The sequence below is a fragment of the Macaca thibetana genome, chromosome 6 (genome assembly GCF_024542745.1).
Source record: "Macaca thibetana thibetana isolate TM-01 chromosome 6, ASM2454274v1, whole genome shotgun sequence".
Taxonomy (NCBI): domain Eukaryota; kingdom Metazoa; phylum Chordata; class Mammalia; order Primates; family Cercopithecidae; genus Macaca; species Macaca thibetana.
The window spans coordinates 103,367,039-103,387,996 of NC_065583.1; the positions used below are offsets into that span (position 1 = coordinate 103,367,039).

The 20,958-nt window shown below is 36.4% G+C and overlaps 1 protein-coding gene across 4 annotated transcripts in view; it reads left to right on the top strand.

Moving 5' to 3' along the window:
• AP3B1 (adaptor related protein complex 3 subunit beta 1) overlaps positions 1-20,958 on the top strand; it is a 294,984-nt gene that overhangs the window by 148,042 nt on the left and 125,984 nt on the right. For all 4 annotated transcript variants that reach the window (XM_050795644.1, XM_050795645.1, XM_050795646.1 and 1 more), the window contains exon 15: positions 13,335-13,511. In XM_050795644.1, coding sequence (XP_050651601.1) covers positions 13,335-13,511 — 177 coding nt within the window. The remainder of the gene's footprint in view (positions 1-13,334; positions 13,512-20,958) is intronic.

Below are 20,958 nucleotides of genomic sequence, written 5' to 3' on the forward strand. Positions count from 1 at the left end.
CTCTTTTCCTAATTGAATACCCTTTATTTCTTTCTTTTGCCTCATTGCCCTGGTCAGAACTTCCAACACTGTGTTGAATAGGAGTGGTGAGAGAGGGCATCCCTGTCTTGTGCCAGTTTTCAAAGGGAATGCTTCCAGTTTTTGCCCATATGATGTTGGCTGTGGGTTTGTCATAAATAGCTCTTATTATTTTGAGATACATTCCATCAATACCTAGTTTATTGAGAGTTTTTAGCATGAAGGGCTGTTGAATTTTGTCGAAGGACTTTTCTGCATCTATTGAGATAATCATGTGGGTTTTGTCTTTGGTAGTGTTTACGTGATGGATTACGTTTATTGATTTGCGTATGTTGAGCCAGCCTTGCATCCCAGAGATGAAGCCCACTTGATCATGGTGGATAAGCTTTTTGATGTGCTGCTGGATTTGGTTTTCCAGTATTTTATTGAGGATTTCTGCATCGATGTTCATCAGGGATATTGGTCTAAAATTCTCTTTTTTTGTTGTGTCTCTGCCAGGCTTTGGTGTTAGGATGATATTGACCTCATAAAATGAGTTTGGGAGGGTTCCCTCTTTTTCTATTGATGGGAATAGTTTCAGAAGGAACGGTACCAGCTCCTCCTTGTACCTCTGGTAGAATTCGGCTGTGAATCCATCTGGTCCTGGCCTTTTTTTGGTTGGTAGGCTATTAATTATTGCCTCAATTTCAGAGCCTGTTATTGGTCTATTCAAGCGTAGTCTTGGGAGAGTGTATGTGTCCAGGAATTTATCCATTTCTTCTAGGTTTTCTAGTTTATTTGCGTAGAGGTGTTTATAGAATTCTCTGATGGTAGTTTGTATTTCTGTGGGGTTGGTGGTAATATCCCCTTTATCATTTTTATTGCATCTATTTGATTCTTTTTTCTTCTTTATTAGTCTTGCTGGCAGTCTATTAATTTTGTTGATCGTTTCAAAAAAAAGCAGCTCCTGGATTCATTGATTTTTTTGAAGGGTTTTTTTTGTGTCTCTATCTCCTTCAGTTCTGCTCTGATCTTAGTTATTTCTTGCCTTCTGCTAGCTTTTGAATGTGATAGCTCTTGCTTCTCTAGTTCTTTTAATTGTGAGGTTAGGGTGTCAATTTTAGAATTTTTGTGCTTTCTCTTGAGGGCATTTAGTGCTATAAATTTCCTTCTACACACTGCTTTAAATGTGTCCCAGAGATTCTGGTATGTTGTATCTTTGTTCTCATGGGTTTCAAAGAACATCTTTGTTTCTGCCTTCATTTCATTATGTACCGAGTAGTCATTCAGGAGGAGGTTGTTCAGTTTCCATGTAGTTGAGTGGTTTTGAGTGAGTTTCTTTTTTTTTTTTGAGATGGAGTCTCACTCTGTCGCCCAGGCTGGAGCGCAGTGGCCGGATCTCAGCTCACTACAAGCTCCGCCTCCCGGGTTTACGCCATTCTCCTGCCTCAGCTTCCTGAGTAGCTGGGACTACAGGCGCCTGCCACCTCGCCCGGCTAGTTTTTTGTATTTTTTTAGTAGAGACAGGGTTTCACTGTGTTAGCCAGGATGGTCTTGATCTCCTGACCTCGTGATCCACCCGTCTCGGCCTCCCAAAGTGCTGGGATTACAGGTTGAGTGAGTTTCTTAATCCTGAGTTCTAGTTTGATTGCACTGTGGTCTGAGAGACAGTTTGTTATAATTTCTGTTCTTTTACATTTGCTGAGGAGTGCTTTACTTCCAACTATGTGGTCCATTTTGAATAATTGCCATATGGTGCTGAGAAGAATGTATATTCTGTTGATTTGGGGTGGAGAGTTCTGTAGATGTCTATTAGGTCTGCTTGGTGCAGAGCTGAGTTCAGTTCCTGGATATCCTTGTTAACTTTCTGTCTTGTTGTCTAATGTTGACAGTGGGGTGTTAAAGTCTCCATTATTATTGTATGAGAGTCTAAGTCTCTTTGTAAGTCTCTAAGGACTTGCTTTATGAATCTGGGTGCTCCTGTATTGGGTGCATATATATTTAGGATAGTTAGCTCTTCTTGTTGAATTGATCCCTTTACCATTATGTAATGGCCTTCTTTGTCTCTTTTGATCTTTGGTGGTTTAAAGTCTGTTTTCTCAGAGACTAGGATTGCAACCCCTGCCTTTTTTTGTTTTCCATTTGCTTGGTAGATCTTCTTCCATCCCTTTATTTTGAGTCTATATGTGTCTGTGCATGTGAGATGGGTCTCCTGAATACAGCATACTGATGGGTCTTGAATCTTTATCCAATTTGCCAGTCTGTTTCTTTTAATTGGAGCATTTAGCCCATTTACATTTAAGGTTAAGATTGTTATGTGTGAATCTGATCCTGTCATTATGATGTTAACTGGTTATTTTGCTCATTAGTTGATGCAGTCTCTTCCTGGCATCAATGGACTTTACATTTTGGCATGTTTTTGCAGCGGCTGGTACCGGTTGTTCCTTTCCATGTTTAGTGCTCCCTTCAGGAGCTCTTGTAGGGCAGTCCTGGTGGTGACAAAATCTCTCAGCATTTGCTTATCTGTAAAGGATTTTATTTCTCCTTCACTTATGAAACTTAGTTTGGCTGGATATGAAATTCTGGGTTGAAAATTCTTTGCTTTAAGAATGTTGAATATTGGCCCCCCACTCTCTTCTGGCTTATAGAGTTTCTGCCGAGAGATCTGCTATTAGTCTGATGGGCTTACCTTTGTGGGTATCCCGACCTTTCTCTCTGGCTGCCCTTAACATTCTTTCCTTCATTTCAACCTTGGTGAATCTGACAATTATGTGTCTTTGAGTTGCTCTTCTTGAGGAATATCTTTGTGGCGTTCTCTCTCTGCTTGGTGGGCTGCACCCACTCTCCTGCACTCACTATCCTGCACCAACTGTCCAATGTGCCCCAGTGAGATGAACCCGGTACCTCAGTTGGACATGTAGAAATCACCCATCTTCTGTGTTGCTCACGCTGGGAACCGTAGCCTGGATCTGTTCCTATTTGGCTATCTTGGGACTGCCTCTCGTAATGATGTACCTTAACTAGAAATCCTAGAGCAAACCAAACCCAAAATTAGTAGAAGAAATAATAAAAATCAGAGCAGAAATAAAATCAGAGATGAAAAAGGAGATATTATAACTGATACTGTAGAAATTCAAAGGATCAACAGTGGATACTATAAGCAACTGTATGCCAGTAAGTTGGATAATCTAGAGGAAATGGAAAACTTCCTAGACACATACAACCTCCAAAGATTTACCTATGAAGAAATCCAGTATCTGAACAGACCAAAAACCAGTAACAAGATTGAAACCATAATAAAAGTTCTTCCAGTGAAGAAAAGCTCAGGATCCAATGGCTTCATTGCTGAATTCTACCATTTAAAGAAGAACTAATAGTAAAGTCTACTTAAACTATTCCAAAAAATAGAAGACGAAGGAATACTTCCAAATTCATTCTGCAAGGTCATTGTTACCCTGATACCTAAACCAGACAAGGACACATTGAAAGAAGAAAGAGAGAGAGAGAGAGAGAAAGAGGAAGGGAAGGAGGGAGAGTGGAAGGGAGGCAGGGAGGCAAGCAGGCAGGCAGGCGAAAGTACAGGCCAACATCTGTTGAATATCAATGCAAAAGTCCTCAACAAAATACTAGCAAACTGAATTCAACAAAACATTTAAAAGAGCATTCGTCATGACCAAGTGAGATTTATCCCAGGGTTACCAGGATGGTTCAACATTCATAAATCAATCAGTGTGATTTATCATATCAAAGAATGAAGGACAAAAAAAATACGATCATTTCAATTGATGCTGAAATAGCATTTGATAAAATTAAACATCCTTTCCTGATAAAAAACCTCAACAAACTGGGGATAGAAGGAACATACCTCAATATAGTAAAAGCCGTATGTGACAGACCCACAGTTAGTATCATACTGAATGGGGAAAATCTTAGCTTTTCATCCAAGCTCTGGAACACACAGGGATGTCCACTGTTATTCAACACAGTACTGGAAGCCCTACCTCGAACATTCAGACAAGAGAAAGATATAAAGGCATCCAAATGGAAAGGAAGAAGTCAAATTATCCTTGTTTGCAGATGATATTATCTTATATTTGGAGGTATTTGGGGGTATAAGAGCATGCCTACAACTTACCTTTTTTGGTTAAGAAAACAAAATGTGATCAGGCATGGTGGCTCACGCCTGTAATCCTAACACTTTGGGAGGCCAAGGCGGGTGGATCACCTGAGGTCAGGAGTTTGAGACCAGCCTGGCCAACATGGTGAAACCTCGTTTCTACTAAAAATACAAAAATTAGCTGGGTGTGGTGGTGTGTGCCTATAATCCCAGCTACTCAGGAGGCTGAGGCAGGAGAATTGCTGGAACCCGGGAGGTGGAGGCTACAGTGAACTGAGATTGCGCCACTGCACTCCAGTCTGGGCGATAGAGCAAGACTCTGTCTCAAATAAATAAATAAATAATAAAATAAAAATATATGTTTACCTAGAGAGATAGCTAACACAAATGTAGTAAAATGTTAACATTTGGGGAGTCTAGGTGCAGGGTATGCAGAATTTTTTTTACTCTTCTTGTAAGTCTGAAATTATGTTAAAAAAAATAAGAAATATGAGTTTCAACTCCCTCACTTACCAGCTCTGTCCTCATGTTAAAGTCTTTATGCCTCACTTTCCTCATGTGTCAAATGATGATCATAAAGGGACCTACAATATAGTATTATTATAGGTATTAGCTTAGTTAATACAGTAATGCCCTTAGAACACTGACTGGCACACAGTAGTGCTGCATTAAGTGTTTGTCATTCTATCTTACTTCATGCTCTTCTTCCCTTTAAAACCAAAGTTTTTGAAAGAACTATCTGCAACAAGTTTTATTCATTTACGTCAAATTCCCTGCCCATCACAGTTGGATTTTGATTCTCCAGCACTTCATTCACTATGCCTTTTCCAAGGTTGCTATCTCCTTCTTTCTAAATCCAATAGATACTTTTCTGTCCATATCTTCCTTGATCTTTTCTTAGCATTGTACTACACTAACTACTTTTTCCTTTTTGAAATAGTCTCTCCTCATGGCTTCTGTGATTTTTCTCTTCTGGTTTTTCTTCAAACTCTTCAGCTGTTTCTTCACCATTGTGTTTGCCTTTTACTATGCCTTTTCCTTGAGTGCTGGTTAATGTTTTGCCAACTGATGTCTATAATAAATGCAATTGTAGTTTAGAGATGAGTATATTATTTCCTTCTTTGAAGGTGGGTTATTCTGTATTCTCAGTCTCTTCAGAGGGATCATTTTTGTGTAGTCAAAGGTAATGGATCACAAGATTTAGAGCCTACCAGTCAAGACCAATTTTAAATATCTCTGGTTGCAAAATTGTCTTTCCCTTGGAGTGTTAGTAAATCTTGCAGGGCAGTTACACATTTATCTTAAAGCTGAAAAAAATAAAAATAAAAATAAGGCTTACAGGAGTCATTAAGCATCTGAGCCCTCACTCCATCTCTCAGCAGAGAGTTACTCTCTATTCATATCTGTTCTTATTGTTGATTCTAGTGAACAAAGCCAAGACTTCTCATAGAGGTTATTTATGAGAGATGTAAGGGTTAAGAGAGTAATTTGAAAACCAGAAGACTTGGATTCACAGTTAGTCTGTACCTTTTACTAGCTTCGTGAACTTCAGCAAGTTAACTTGACTTCTCTATGCTCCAGTTTTCTCATCTGTACAATGGGGATCATAGTACCGACAACCTTAGAGCTCTGTTGGGTGGAAAGAATGAGTCAATGCATGTGAAGCACTTAGAACAGTGCTCAGTGTAAGCTGTTATTAAGGCAATAGTCACTGTTTTTGAAGAAGACAGACTATAGTAAGGTTTTAATTTTGTAAGCTTTCTTATTGCCTTTTATATTTTACTTATTTAAAATAACTTCTGTAGAGCATATCATTTGCCAGGCACTATTCTAATTACCTTAAAAAGACAAATTATTAATTTTTTAATAGCAACACTTCAAGGAAAGTTCTCTTAATATTCCTATTTTATATTTGAGAAAACTGAGGCACAAAGAGGTTGTGTAACTTGCCCAAGGTCACAGAGCAGCAGGTCTGCTTTCTTAACCAGTGCATTATGCTATATCTCATTTCCATTTATAATCTGTTTAAAAATTTCACTTTATTTTTATTTGACAAATATTTAATTGTATTAGTCTATAGGGTCACCTGTTCCTTTTCTGTATTCAGTTCACATACCTACTCAGTGACCTAGCCAAGGTTTTTTTTATTATTTCCTTTTGCTTCCCTCAAATCATTGACAACTTGGGAATTAGAGTGACATGATCAATGTCTATCCCAGTGTAGAACAGATGTTTGACATTACTTTGATGGGAAATGAGAGGATAAGCTTTTTGTCTCAAAGCCACTGAAATGGACATCTAGCATTCCTAGTCACCAAGCATCAAAATTCAGTCATGTCTCTAGTCGTTGTAACAACTATAAATACCCCTGCTCATATTTAGTTATTTCCTACAGAAGTGATACAGCCCCCAGGAAGAAACACTTGTCTGACCAATAACTAATGAACCATATGTCAACTTACTTTCTCTCTCTCTCATTCTCTCTCTTTCCTGTTTTTTTTTTTTTTTAATTGAGTCTTGCCCTGTCACCCAGGCTGAAGTGCAGTGGCACAATCTCAGCTCACTGCAACCTCCGCCTCCCGGGTTCAAGTGATTCTCCTGCCTCAGCCTCCTGAGTAGTTGAGACTACAGGCATGCGCCACCATGCCTGGATAATTTTTGTGTTTTTAGTAGAGATGGGTTTCACCTTATTGGCCACGCTGGTCGCAAACTCCTGACCTCAGGTGATCTCACCTCAGCCTCCCAAAGTGCTGGGATTACAGCATAAGCCACAGCACCTGGCCGATGCATCAACTTTCTCAACAGTTGCTGGACTATAAACCAGATAAGTACGGTCTTACAGCTCTATATAGCAAAGCTTATTTTTTTCAGCTTTTGTTTTTCTCAGAAGGTAACCATTAATAGATATAAAAATATGGTGAGAATTCAGTATTCACAAAGGAAAATAAAGGAACAAATAGCAGTTTTACGAAGCCAGAGAAAAAATAAGAAGAAAGAAAACATATGTAAAATAAATAATAAATATTAAAAAATAAGATAAAGATGGAAGAAATAAAATCAAATATTTCTCATCTTGAATATGAATGGACTGAATTTTCTCATCAAAATACAGACTTACCAACTGGAATGAAAAAAACTAGCTACAGGCCATTTATAATTAAAGCACCTTAATCAATTGATAAAAGTTGAAAATAAGAAGGTAAGGAAAGAGATATTAAGCAAATATGAACAAGAAAGTGAGATTCACAGTTAATTAAAAGCATTTAACAAGATAAAAAGGAACATTATAAAATGAAAAAAGGGTTATTTGTAAAGAAAGTAATAAGCACAAACCTATTTGCACAAAATATATGGCAACCAAGTAAATATGTAAAGGAAAAATCTATTCAAAATGTGAGGAGAAATTGATAAAATAGTTACAATGTGTGACTGTAATGTATTACTCTCATATTAGATATTTCTAGTAGACAGATATAAGCAAGAAAATTAAGTAAGTAATCAAAAACTTACTTAGTAAATATAGCTAAAACCTTATATATCTTGAACAGATAATAGCCACTTTTAGGAGTATATCCATTGAATATTTTCAAAAAATCAAGAATGTATTTAGGCATAAAGAAAACTTAAAGATTTTGCATTCTTTGACCTTAAGCAATGAAATTAGACTTAAATAATTTAAAAGGGTACCAGACCAGTTGCAAAGTAAGAAATGTACTTTCAGATTAAAGAATGTGTTTAAAGAAGAAATGCAAACTTTTTTCTAAAACCCAGGAAATAAAATGCTGTATTTCAAAATGTGTGGAACATTTAAATGGGATCTTTAAAGTTATAAAGATCACCATTTGTAAAGTATAGGGATAAAAAAATAAAAGAACAACAAATCAAAACATAAGAAGAGGGATCAACGTTGATTTTGTAAAATAGAATACAAAAAATATGTATAAGTTGAAAAGTACATGTTAAATCTGGTCTTTTGGAAAGAAAATAAAACCGAAAATTCCCTTCTAATTATTATGAAGCAGAGAGAGGTAGCAACAGTAGACAAATCTGGAATGTGATAATAAAAGAAATTAAAATAATTAAAGCTGCATGGAATTCTGTAGCACACATTTGAACTTTAGGAGAATGAAAAGCTGATAATTAGTTGTTACTGCTCATCTAATGTATCTGAGGAAACTGAAGGCTTGAAGTGGGACAAGCAAGGAAGAATCAAAACAATTTGTTGTGCAGAACCCTCAAAATGGTCAACCACAAGTTACTCCAGGAGAAGGTGGTGAGGGATGTAGCAGACATAACTTCAAAGTCAGGAGAGAAGAATGATTGTATCCCCAGAATCTCTCTGTTTCACTCAGGATAGCTATTTATACAAGAACAATGGCCATGTGGAAATAAAAGCAGCGTTTTATTAATCTGACCAAGTACCTGATAACTCCTAAACGTAGGCAAGCGATTCTAAAATGTGAGCCTTAAAATAAGAGCCTTAAATGAGACCTCTACTCCTGAATCTCTACCTATTTCACCCTCAAACCCAGAAATGTCATTCTAAAACACTGCAATTTTAGGAAAAGCCAATCTGTCCAATGTCTAAGGACAAGGGGTCAATAATGAGCATGTTTTCCCTCAGTGCCTGAGCCACTTTATTAAGGCAGAATCCTGGGTCCATCTTTCCTCTGGAAGGAGAGAGAACAGAAGTGATAGCAAGACCTCTTCCCACCTGGCCACATTACCTATCCTTAAAAGAAGAGGTGAAAGAAGTGAGAAAATGTCCCACTACACATGGGTGTGGGAACAGGCAAGAAAATGGCCTGGATCTGCCCTGAAAATCTGGCTCTTGGGGAAATGGCAGGAGGCACTAAGGAGCCATTGCACAATGTGGCAGACAAACAGAGGATGAAGGAATAATCCTTCATCTGATTAATAAGTAAATGTGACCCCAATGAGGTGAAGTTATTTGCCTCCTTGATATACACCATCAGTGTGGGATCAGATCCGGTCTCAATAGCTTGCTGGCCAGTATTCTTCCTAGTTTACCACACTCATTTTGTCGCTGTCCAGTGATCCAGTGTGAATTTTGGATTCAGATTTGGAGTTCTGATCCTAGTTCCACCACTAACCAGCTGTGGGATGTGGGCAAGTTTCTTAACCCCTTTGTTACCCTAGTTTCCTCATGTATCTAGTGCAGATCATGGTAGAGCATACTTCATAGAGTTTTGGTGATGAATGACCGAGAAAATATGTAAAGCTCTCAAAAAGAGTGCATGGCACATGGTAAGAGCTCAATAGATATTAGCATATAATTTGTTTTAAAAAGAGAACACAGATTTTATCATATTCAGGACTTTGTTTTCATTGGTTATTTAGTTATTGAAAATATAAAAACTAAAGTTTGAATGTATTTTACATTTTGAATTCGGTCAAATCAAATAGATTTATGTCTGTAATACAGTCAACTTATATGTTCTGATTGTGAGTATTCTGTCCTTTGGAGTTTCCTTCGTTTATGATAAATACTGGTTTTGGAGTGCTTCTAGAATAATATGCATACTCTCAACTGGACGTGGTGGCTTATGCGTGTAATCCCAGCACTTTGGAAGGCTGAGGCGAGAGGATTGCTTGAGCCCAGGAGTTTGGGGTTGCAGTGAGCCATGATTGCACCACCACACTCCAGCCTGGATGACAGAGCAAGACCCTGTCTCAAAAAACAACAACAACGACAACCACAAAACAACCAATGCTACCTGTGGATTGCTCTAACAGGATTTCACATAATGTTTAATGGGACAGATGAGATTTCATGTCTTCTGTAAAAACTACTGAGTAATATTGAAATAGCACTTTGTATCTTCCTTGCCCAGATGCCTCACAGGATGCCTGCCATTTCACAAGTTACCCACCCTTTCTCTGACACCCCATTGTAATTCAGGCTTAGGCTTTAATGCATATTGAGTCCAGATACAGAGTATTAGATCTGATTTGCTGTTGGTATGCAGTTTGCTTAGATGTCTACTGATTTTGCCTTTGACAAATTTAAATAAATAAAATTGATGTTTTTGTAGGGTTTACTTTAGACTGTTGCACTGTGCAGTGGGCTGGTGTTGAAACACAATAGCTTTTAAATTGAACTGCTTATAGAGTGATCTGTAAAATCTTTCTAGATGTCTTTCTATAACTGCTGTGGTGGGCTAGGAATCATTATTTGTTTTTGCAGGCAAATTAATGGGTTGCGGTGGCCGTGGAAACTGCCTTCTAGTACAAGGTTTGAAAAGTGCATTTAATCACTTTCTCAGGGCATTTAGAATAAAGAATCAGGCAAAGTCATTTAAAATCCAGTTTGTCTTTGAGAATAGTGAAAAGCAGAGCTTCATAATGAAAGTATTATATCATATGTATGACTGTGTGTGTGTCTGTGCCTGTGTCTGTGTCTGTGTGTGTATTATTAGTTTGGTTTTATTTCAATGTTCCTATTTATTTTATGGTTAAAAAGACCATGGGGAACCAAAAGTGACTAATTTACTTTTCTTTTTTTTGAGACAGAGTCTCACTCCATCACGTAGGCTGGAGTGCAGTGGCACGATCTTAGCTTACTGCAACCTCCGCCTCCTGAGTTCAAGCGATTCTCATACCTCAGCCTCCCAAGTAGCTGGAATTACAGGTGCATGCCAGGCTAATTTTGTATCTTTAGTAGAGACAGGGTGTCACCATGTTGGCCAGGCTGGTCTCGAACTCCTGACCTCAAGTGATCCACCCGCCTCAGCCTCCCAAAGTGCCGGGATTATAGGCGTGATCCACTGTGCCCAGCCTCTAGAAAGTGACTAATTTTCTTACTTGCCTTTTTTTCCGTTGCTTCAAATCTTTGAAAGTAGTGGCTGTGAATTCATAGTATCAATGGTGTATAAATGAGAGTCCTGTTGCTTAATGGGAAGAGAAAAGGAAAGCTGGAATCCAAAAATCTTAGTATTCTGATCCCATCCACCTGCTCAAAAATGTTCTTTGTCAGTTTCCTAAGCTTTGTAATAAAATGCCATCACCAAAAGTTTGGTATAAGTATGTTTATAGTATATTTATATTGATATTGTTTCTTGTGGTGAAGTTTTCTAAGTTTTAAAATTTTTTAGTTGGGGTTTTTATTAGTTTAGTTCTAGAAAATTACAAATCTTATTCTTACCACCACCTTGAGATTTTTATTTGTGAGCATTATGATTTATTGTTTTTTAATTTTTTCAAAGAGTTGTATTTTAAATATATGTATTATGAGGGTTTACAGTATTCCAATATTTTTATTTTAATTTTAGTATATTCATGAATATAAACAATCTCTTTAAACATTACTTGTTTTGGGGATTGTCTTTTTAATTGCAAAAGACCATTACCAGAAGAAAATTACTTAAAATGGGGTAATAGATTATGATATGTCGTAGAATTCTGATTTTTATACTAGCAATATATAATAAAATATTTAAGAAAAATAAATCTAGCATAACTGAAATCTGAAGTTGCACATATATTCTTATTTAGAACTACCTTTCATTATGGCAGGCAACTTGAACTGCTCTATACTGGAAAATTTAATGTACCACTCAATTACTATTCTTTAGCCCAATTTAAAATAATAGATTGGGAGTAAAGTCTTAATGCAGTGTAACCTTTGGAACATCAGAAATAACCTCTTTTCTTTCCAGAAATCAGTGTACAGTAAGGGCATCAGTTTTATCACACTGTATGAATAGATTTGTATTAGCACTTAGACCTTTTGTTAATTGCATAAGTGTATGGATTTCTTCTGTCTCACCCAACTTAGGCTAAATAATAATGTAAAGATGTGCTGTTATTTTAAAATATATACCTTTTTATTTAAAAGCTTTTTTGATCATCTCGTTCTGATTCTAGCGAAGGACTCAATATTGTAACTTAATATTTTTATGTAATTTCATAATGTGGGTGTTTTGAAAAATTTTGCAATGGTAAATATTGTGATAAAATTTTGGCTATGGAAAGGTCCTTATTCTCACTTTTTTCTTTGACAGTCATACTGTGTATAACCATGAAACTACAGAAAATATTAGGACTTTGCAAAATTGTAAAAGGACTTTATAAAAAGAACGTTATCTTTCCTCTTGATGCCGTCTTTTAATGACAGCTGTCAGCCTTTTCACTTATTATAAAAAACAAATTTTCTGTGTGAGGTGAAAATGTTCACTGAAATTAATTTACACACCATCTCAAATTCCTTTTGGAATAGGGGAGGATACAAATAAGCAAATAGTAATAAAACTAATTTGCATACTCTAAATTGTTGGTCTTAATGGTACTGATGGAAGGTTTCCAATTTGTCACAAAGCAGCGACTTTTAAGAAGATAAATTATATTGAAATGTACTTTATTTAAAAATACAATGCCAAAATGCAATATTGGACAAATTTATCCCTATTTCTTTTGTTGACCAAATAATCGACCAGGATTTATGATTTTATAAGCAGACCTGGATGATCTTATCGGTTTGATATATTTTCAGTGTTGTAGATGCTTATACATGAAGAGCAAAAACAGTTTTGATTTGGAATCACAGTACTTAATTGATCTGTTTCTTTTTCTGTATTATCTATGGGTTCTCAAATGGGCTTTGTGGACCACCTGTCTCAGGAATCATCTGTGGTGCTTTTTAAATTAAAACATAGCTATCTGGGCCCCACCACAGAAATACTATTTTGGAGCTGATCCCAGGAACCTGTCTGTTTAATAAGAACCCTGGATGATTTTTATGGGCATTGGGGTTTGGGAACTGCTGCTCTAGAGCAGGGGTCAGCAAACCATTTCTGTAAATTGCTAGACACTCAATATTTTTGGCTTTGAGGACCTTATGGTCTTCATTGTAACTATTTCTGCCATTGTAGCACAAAAGCAGCAACAGATCATGGAGAAACAAATAGGTATGGGCAGATAGACTTGCTTCCAGAATTTGTTCGTCTTTGATAGAATCTAGATTCTAGACCATTGGTTTTTGCTCTATGGATATTTTCTAAGATACTCTCTTCAAAATCAATTTTAATGAGATTTCCTATGTGTTTATCTGAGGAAAATTCATAAATACAGGAATAATTCCTAGATATACATTAGATGAATTAATAGTTGTAAAACATTTTTAATAGTTAAAACCTTTTCTATGTTAATATTAGAGTATGATTAACTTACTTCTAACTATGTAATCTGCTTCTTATATTAGGTTCCTGTTGCTAGAGCAAGTATTCTTTGGCTAATTGGAGAAAACTGTGAACGAGTTCCTAAAATTGCCCCTGATGTTTTGAGGAAGATGGCTAAAAGCTTCACTAGTGAAGATGATCTGGTAAAACTGCAGATATTAAATCTGGGAGCAAAACTGTATTTAACCAACTCCAAACAGGTGAGAGGCAAACGTTAGTCAATCTCTCTAATACGTACTTTCCTCTTCACTCTGATCAAACAGCGGAGGGCTGTACCTTCATTAGTCTGACCATTCAACAATTCCCAGGTGCCTGTTTTGTTTCACGTTCTTTGTTAGATGATACTAGTGCAAAGAGATGACATTCTAGTCTAGTAGGAGAGAAGACATTAAAAAAGGAAATAGTGTGTGGTAATGCTGTAGCAGAAGTATTGACATACAATGGAATTCTAGAGGAATTACTGAAAGTCTGAAGTAGATGCGAGGTCAGAGAAAATTTTATAAAGGATGAAACTCAGTAAGGGCTTGTAAGGGGTGATTTACTGTACAGAAAGAGGAAAGCACAGGGTCAGAGTCAAGAAATAGCTTGGTGTTTCTGAGAAATTTTTTAAAGGTGAGTCCAGAATGGCAGGTGCAATGGTCTGAAAGTTTATATCCCCCAAAGTTCATGTGGTGAAACCTGATCACCCATGTGATGGTATTAGGAGGTAGGGCCTTTGGGAGGTGATTAGGTCATGAGGCTGGAGCCCTTATATATGAACTTTGTGATCTTATTAAAGAGATCCCTGAGAGCTCGCTTGCTGCTTCTGCCATGTGAGGACACAGCCAGAAGGTGCCATCTGCGAATTAGAAAATGGGTGCTCACTAGACACCCGAACTGTGGGTACCTTGATCTTGAATTTCCCAGCCTCCAGAACTGTGAGAAATAAATTTCTATTATTAATTATATTATTAATAGGCTTCCCAGTTTATGGTATTTTCTAAAGTAGTCCAAATGGACAAAGACATTTTGCAGTTTGAACACATGGAGTGGCTTGTATGCTCGAAGTAGTATGGACCTGGTCCTGCAGAGGAAAGGGAGACCACTTTTAATAGTAGTATAATTTACCAGATTTGCAATTTAGAATATTCATTTTTTAAGTCCATTGACTTTTTGAGCAGCTGTTAATAAGAGGGATCATTTTTGCTTCCATGTACGAAATAGGGACTTTTCATATATCTGAATTGCTATTCTCTGTGAGTGGACTTACCTGTTTAGTATAATTGAAAAAAGATTCTTGCTCATTTGCAGCTAGGCTTCTTGGGAAGATTTATGCTCTGTGTCCTATCTATTTTTCTCTAATTTTCACTTTTTCTCTGACTCTTACTTTTGCCTTTGTGATTTTTTTCCTCCACATCCCCTCTCTGTCTTTGTATTTGTCCCCTTCCCCAAAACGCCCTCTGCCTAGATATCTCTCTGACATCCTTCATCCCTTCAGTGCCCTGCCCCTGTACTACAGTCCAGTGTGTTTGTCATTCTCTCCTTTCTCTTCCATCTCTGTTTGTTTCTCTCTTTTTGTATTTGCTGTGTATCTCTCTATATGTGTCTCCCTCTGTCTGCCTTTCCTGCTTCCCCATAGACCACACTTATTTTCTAGTAAGCTAATGTTTGCCTTTCAGAATCCTCAGGTCGATTCCTCAGATTCATTTCTATATGGTTTGGGATTATCTTCATCCCTAATCGTGGTATGAGTTATATTATTACAGCTTTTGCTGATTCATCTATAAGATTTGTAACCAGATAATTGCAAATAATGGAGCATATTTCCATGATTTAGATTTTGTCTTTAAATTTTAAGTCATCTTTAAAAGGAATCAGTTAATCCTTTCCAAGTGTCTGTAGATTTCTTCATACATTGAGATACTTTCTAAAAACTGAGTAAAGAAAGACCTATGTTTGCTGTTGAGTTTCATGTTTCTTGATAAAATAGAGGGATTTTTAGCCTGGAACTCCGTGGTAGTCACTAAATTCCTGTGGTATGGCGAAGGTTTATATAATACCTAGACTATTGGGATTTTTTTCTGTCTTGTTTGGCCACTCTAAATGTATGTAGCTTATGTATTATAGTTAAAGTAATACCAAAATTGAATGTCAGTCAAGACTTAATCAAACTAAGTAAAGCTTCTTTCTTTGGCCCTTTTCTTTGTAACTGTGAATAACCAATAATGAAATGTAGTACTGTTTATTTAGATACTGTAGAGCGTGTTTCATGTCTTTTTATTCAGTGAATTTGAAGACAACTAGTTTGTACTCAGGTTTTTTTTTTTTTTTTTTTTTCTTGACCTGTTTTATTAATGGCAGTTTTGGAGCTCAGTTTCTGAAGTGTTTTTTTGTTTTGTTTTTGAGAAAGTTTCCCTCTATCACACAGTCTGGAGTTCAGTGGCGTGATCTTGGCTCACTTCAACCTCCGCCTCCCAGGTTCAAGCAATTCTCATGTCTCAGCCTCCTGAGTAGCTGGGATTACAGGCATGTGTCACCATGCCTGGCTAATTCTGTATTTTTAGTAGAGACGGGTTTTGCCATGTTGGCCAGGCTGATCTCAAACTCCTGACCTCAAGTGATCTGCCCACCTCAGCTTCCCAAAGTGCTGGGATTACAGACGTGATATTTTATATTTTAGAATGATACTTCTAGAAAACTACAATAGGCTTCACCACCCAGTGGTGAAAACACAGTGATTTTTTAAAAATCACAAATTTTTATGTAGCTCATTGTTTTTAAGTGATTAAATATGAAAATAGATTAATAGTGTCTTGAAGAGTTGAACTCTGTTTTTGAATATTTCTCATTTCTCAAGAAGAGGAGATTGAGATAATTAATAACTGAAAATTAGTTGTTTTGTTTTGAAGACAGTCTCCCTCGGTCACCCAGGCTGGAATACAGTGGCGTGATCTTGATTCAGTGCAACCTCTGCCTCCCGGGTTCAAGCAATTCTCCTGCCTCAGCCCCCTGAGTAGCTGGGATTATGGTTGCCTGCCACCACACCTGGCTAATTTTTTTTTTTTTTTTGTATTTTTAGTAAACATGGGGTTTCACCATGTTGGCCAGGCTGGTCTCGAACTCCTGACCTCAAGTGATCCTCCTGCCTTGGCGTCCCAAAGTGCTGGAATTACAGTCGTGAGCCACTGCACCCAGCCTGAAAATTGGTTTTAAAGAACGATTTTAAGCACCATCAACTTGACAGAATTTTTAAAAATTGTGTAATCCATTAGATATAAGACAGACTGAAATAATTGTTTTGACTGAAATATTAAAAATTGTTTTCTCTACTTACTTATTTTAGCCATCTTTAAAAGTAAGATAGGGAGAGTCGGCTACAGTGATGAGGAGCTGATTTGCCATGAAGTCTTGATATTTATTTGTAGATCTGAATTCCCAGTGGCCTAAATACTTCAGTGAACATTTCTATAATTTTTATTGAATTATTTAGGGTTATAGAGAATGTCTAAGTTGATTTTTATAAGACTTAGCATATTGCATTTATTTGTATGTTCGAAGAATAATCAAATAACAAACTTCTTTATCTACCTCAAAATATTTTTGACCTAATATAAAAAATAATTTAAAAATTAGCAGTCTGTTTTCAGTATATTGTAGACTGTCCCTACCATAGAAAACAGCTGTAAACTCCAGAAAAATACAAGAAACAAATGACTTTCTGAAGACACAGAATAGTAAAGAAAAGCAAGAGAATCTGGAGGGGAATTCATACTTAGAAGAAGGAAATGGCACACAGTTATTTTCCCTGTTTTTATGGGTTTTATCCTGAGGACAGTCTGCAGTTGGCACTGTGCACAGTGGCTAGACCTCCAAAAGGAAATGCAAAGTCCTTCTGGCTTGAGGGAGTAGAGAAGAGAGTTCAGGAAAGCTACAGACATTGGAAACTTAAGGAAAAATAGTAGAAAGGAGAGAGCCAGTGTGGGGTAATCTCAAAATCTGGGAGTAATTGTACGTAAGTTTTCGGCTGGTGTCTGAACTACACTTGTGCAGGGTGGATTCAGAGAAACACAGCTAGGAATTAAAGAACCAAGCTGAAATTTGAGGTGTACCCAAGAGACAGAGTTTGTACCTTGAACCCCAACCAAGTTAATTACCTGCTGAAACAAATGAAAACCCTGTACTCATTCAAATAGTTTAACATAATGTCTAGAGTCTCTAAAATACTTAATGTCCAAATGTATCTTGTATATCCAAAATTACTCAACATAAGAAGAACCAGGATGGGGAGTTATTATTTAATGAGTACAGAGTTTGGGAAGATGAAAAATTCTAGAGATGGATGGTGGTAGTGGTTGCATATGGTAAATAGACTCTCTGGATTCAAACCATGTTGTGCTACTTACTAAATGATTTTGGACAAATCATATAACCTATCCAAGATTTCATTTTCTCATCTGTAAAATGGGAATTATTATAATATAGTCAATTTTGCTATATTGCAACATGTATGCTCCTAAAATCATTGTGCTATACAAAATCACACAATAAAAACCATAGGGATTATTAGAAAAGTGGAGTTAGAGTCGCAACACTCAAAAACTGTATTGATGACATATTTTTTAGAAAGGAACCTAAAAAGAAAACAAGAGTACAATTTTACATGTGTTAAATGGTTAACAAATAAATACTACAATGATACTGCTCTTTATATTTAAAAAGACTTGAGGTTTGCTTATGGAATAAAGATTATACTTGCTAAGTGGTAGAAAGAGGGTTAATCTGAAATTGGATGGAAAGTTGTACCTCCTAAAGAGCATGAATATGGCACATAACACTTGTAGATGTTAACCTCTGAAGTACTTGTTTGAAGTATGTATGTTTCGTGTATTCCTACACGTCTCTGTTTAGCTGGGTGCATTTTTATGGCTTCACCTAGTGTTTCTTGCAGAAGAAATCACCACAAAATTCATGTTATGCCCAAATTGTTCCCTAATATGCCAACTGAGTTGGAACAAATGCACATTTTCAAAACAAGCATTAGAGCAGAACTGACTGTACCTACCTCACAAAGTTATTATGAGGATAACATGAAACAGTTCATGTAAAATGTTTAGATTTCCTTGCACATAATAGTGCCTAGTTCATTTTAGTTATCCTTCTTTTGTAACCCTCGCAAGTAACTGCTGTATTCTTCTTAGGGAATATGATGATTTACAGTAAAGAAACTAGTTACTGAGAAAAACTGTATTCTTATTAGGATAAAACCACTGATTTCGGTTTATCCTACTGAGATTTTCTAAGTAAGATGCTGAAATCCCCCCGCCCCTCTTTTTTTTTTTTTTTTTTTAGTTTGTGAAGAAAAAAATGGTTAGAAATAAATATAAATAAATATAAAGAGTAGAAAACACTGAGAAATTACTCCTCACAGAGGAGTAATTTCACTTTTATGTGGGGGAAAAAGTTGAAGGACTGAAACCAGTTGAAGTTGCTGAAATCTAGAGCTGTTAAGGCAGTATAAAGATTTAGCATGACTTCATTGAAATAGTCTACCGAAGTTTGAGAAAGAAAGGTAGGATTTAATTAAACTGATTAATAACAATTTAAAAGTTAATGAATAAAAGATGCTTTTGTTTTTAAACTCTATCTAATAGTGTGTCATCTTTGAAATGCAGTGATAAGTGCCATAAGTTAATGTTTTTCTTAGCTCATTTTTATTTTTGGTTAGGAAATATTGCAAACCTATGGAAAAGTACCTAATAGCATAAATACATATGTGTATATCTACCACTAGGATTAAGTTGATATTCACATTTGCCTTGATTGATTGATTGATTGTAAGATGTATAGAACTAGAACCTCAAGCTTCTGTTCATACCTTCCTTTCTTCCCCATTGGTAACCACTGCCACCTTGTTGGTATGTTTCATTCAATCATCCATGTTTTACATTTTTATTATATGAATATGTATCCATAAGCAATGTATAATTGTTTTTGTGGGTTTTCAAATTTTACGTAAGTAGATATTCTACTTTATGTATACATTTGCAACTTTTTTTGCTTAATATCATGTTTTCGAAATATGGATATACGTAGATATAATTTAATTACTATCTCAGTCTGTCAGACAATTAAGTTTCTACTTTTCTGCTATTAAAAAAAGAAAGTGCTTCCTTGAGTTATTTTTTATTCTTAGTGAGAGATTTTGTAAATCACACTAATGTTTTAGGGATTCCTCCTAAAGTTAAAAGCAGATTCTCTTTTGCCCTGTGATTCAGGTCTTTAGAGAAATCTCCTTCCCCCAAAGCCTCTTTAATGTGATTTAGCAAAAGGAGACTTGGACACTCTGCAGTGACACCTCTGCCCTTTCTTTGATATGTTTTCTTGGCATTGAAAAACTCAAGTAAATATAACATAGAAAGGAAGACCTTACAGAAAACTTTTCAAGTTGACAAAAAAGTGGATACTATTAAATTCAGAAATTCCATCCCAATTCACATAAAGAATCCTGTTTAGTCATGAAATTAAGAAACTTATTAGGGCCGGGCCTGTAATCCCAGCACTTTGGGAGGCCAAGATGGGCAGATCATCTGAGGTCAGGAGTTTGAGACCAGCCTGACCAACGTGGTGAAACCCCATCTCTACTAAAAATACAAAAAAAATAGCCAAAGCATGGTGGCACATGCCTGTAATCCTAGCTACTTGGGAGGCTGAGGCAGAAGAATTACTTGAACCCGGTAGGCAGAGGTTGCAGTGAGCCCAGATTGCAGCATGGCACTTCAGCCTGGGCAACCAGAGCTAAACTCCGTCTCAAAAAAAGAGAAAAAAGGAAACTTGGTTAGATGGAACAACGGTACTGCTTTAGGTTTGCCTCTGATATAAGTTAAGAATTCCATGTAGAGTTTACTTCATTTACCAAACACATTTGTTGGTATCATCCCACTAAAAAATAACAACAGTTTAGAACCAATATAAATCTTTACTATGCCAAATGCAGACGTCTGTGTCCTTTTTGTATAATAGTAAAGATATTATTAGAACTATAGTATTAACAGTAAAATATATATTAAGACTATATTTTAAGAGACCTTTTTAGTTATTTGTATTGACTTACAATCTATTAGAAGAAAGTTATTTTTTGAATAAATATTTACCAGTTTATTGTCAGAGTATTTTAAATAATGAATTTCTTTTTTTTTTTTTTTTGAGACTGAGTCTCGCTCTGTTGCCCAGGCTGGAGTGCAGTGGTGCAGTCTCAGCCCAGTGCAAGCTCCGCCTCCCGGATTCACGCCATTCTCCTGCCTCAGCCTCCTAAGTAGCTGGGACTACAGGCGCCGGGCATGGCCACCATGCCCGGCTAATTTTTTCTATTTTTAGTAGTGATGGGGTTTCACCGTGTAATAATGAATTTCTTAATTTTTAGGTAACAGTCCCTCAAATTCATTTTTCCTGTGTCACATTGACTTAGAGTCAATCTGAAGAAAATGTAATTGATATAATTTGTATCTGGATAGCATTAGCCATTAGTTGGTACCAATAATGGTTCCTTAAATCTAAGCAGGAAAATTAGTCTGAAAACAAAATTTAATAAATAGCTGTATATATGATACTGAATATTTTTGTTGATAGTACATTATATTGTCTTTGCTTATCTTGTGTGATTTATGAATA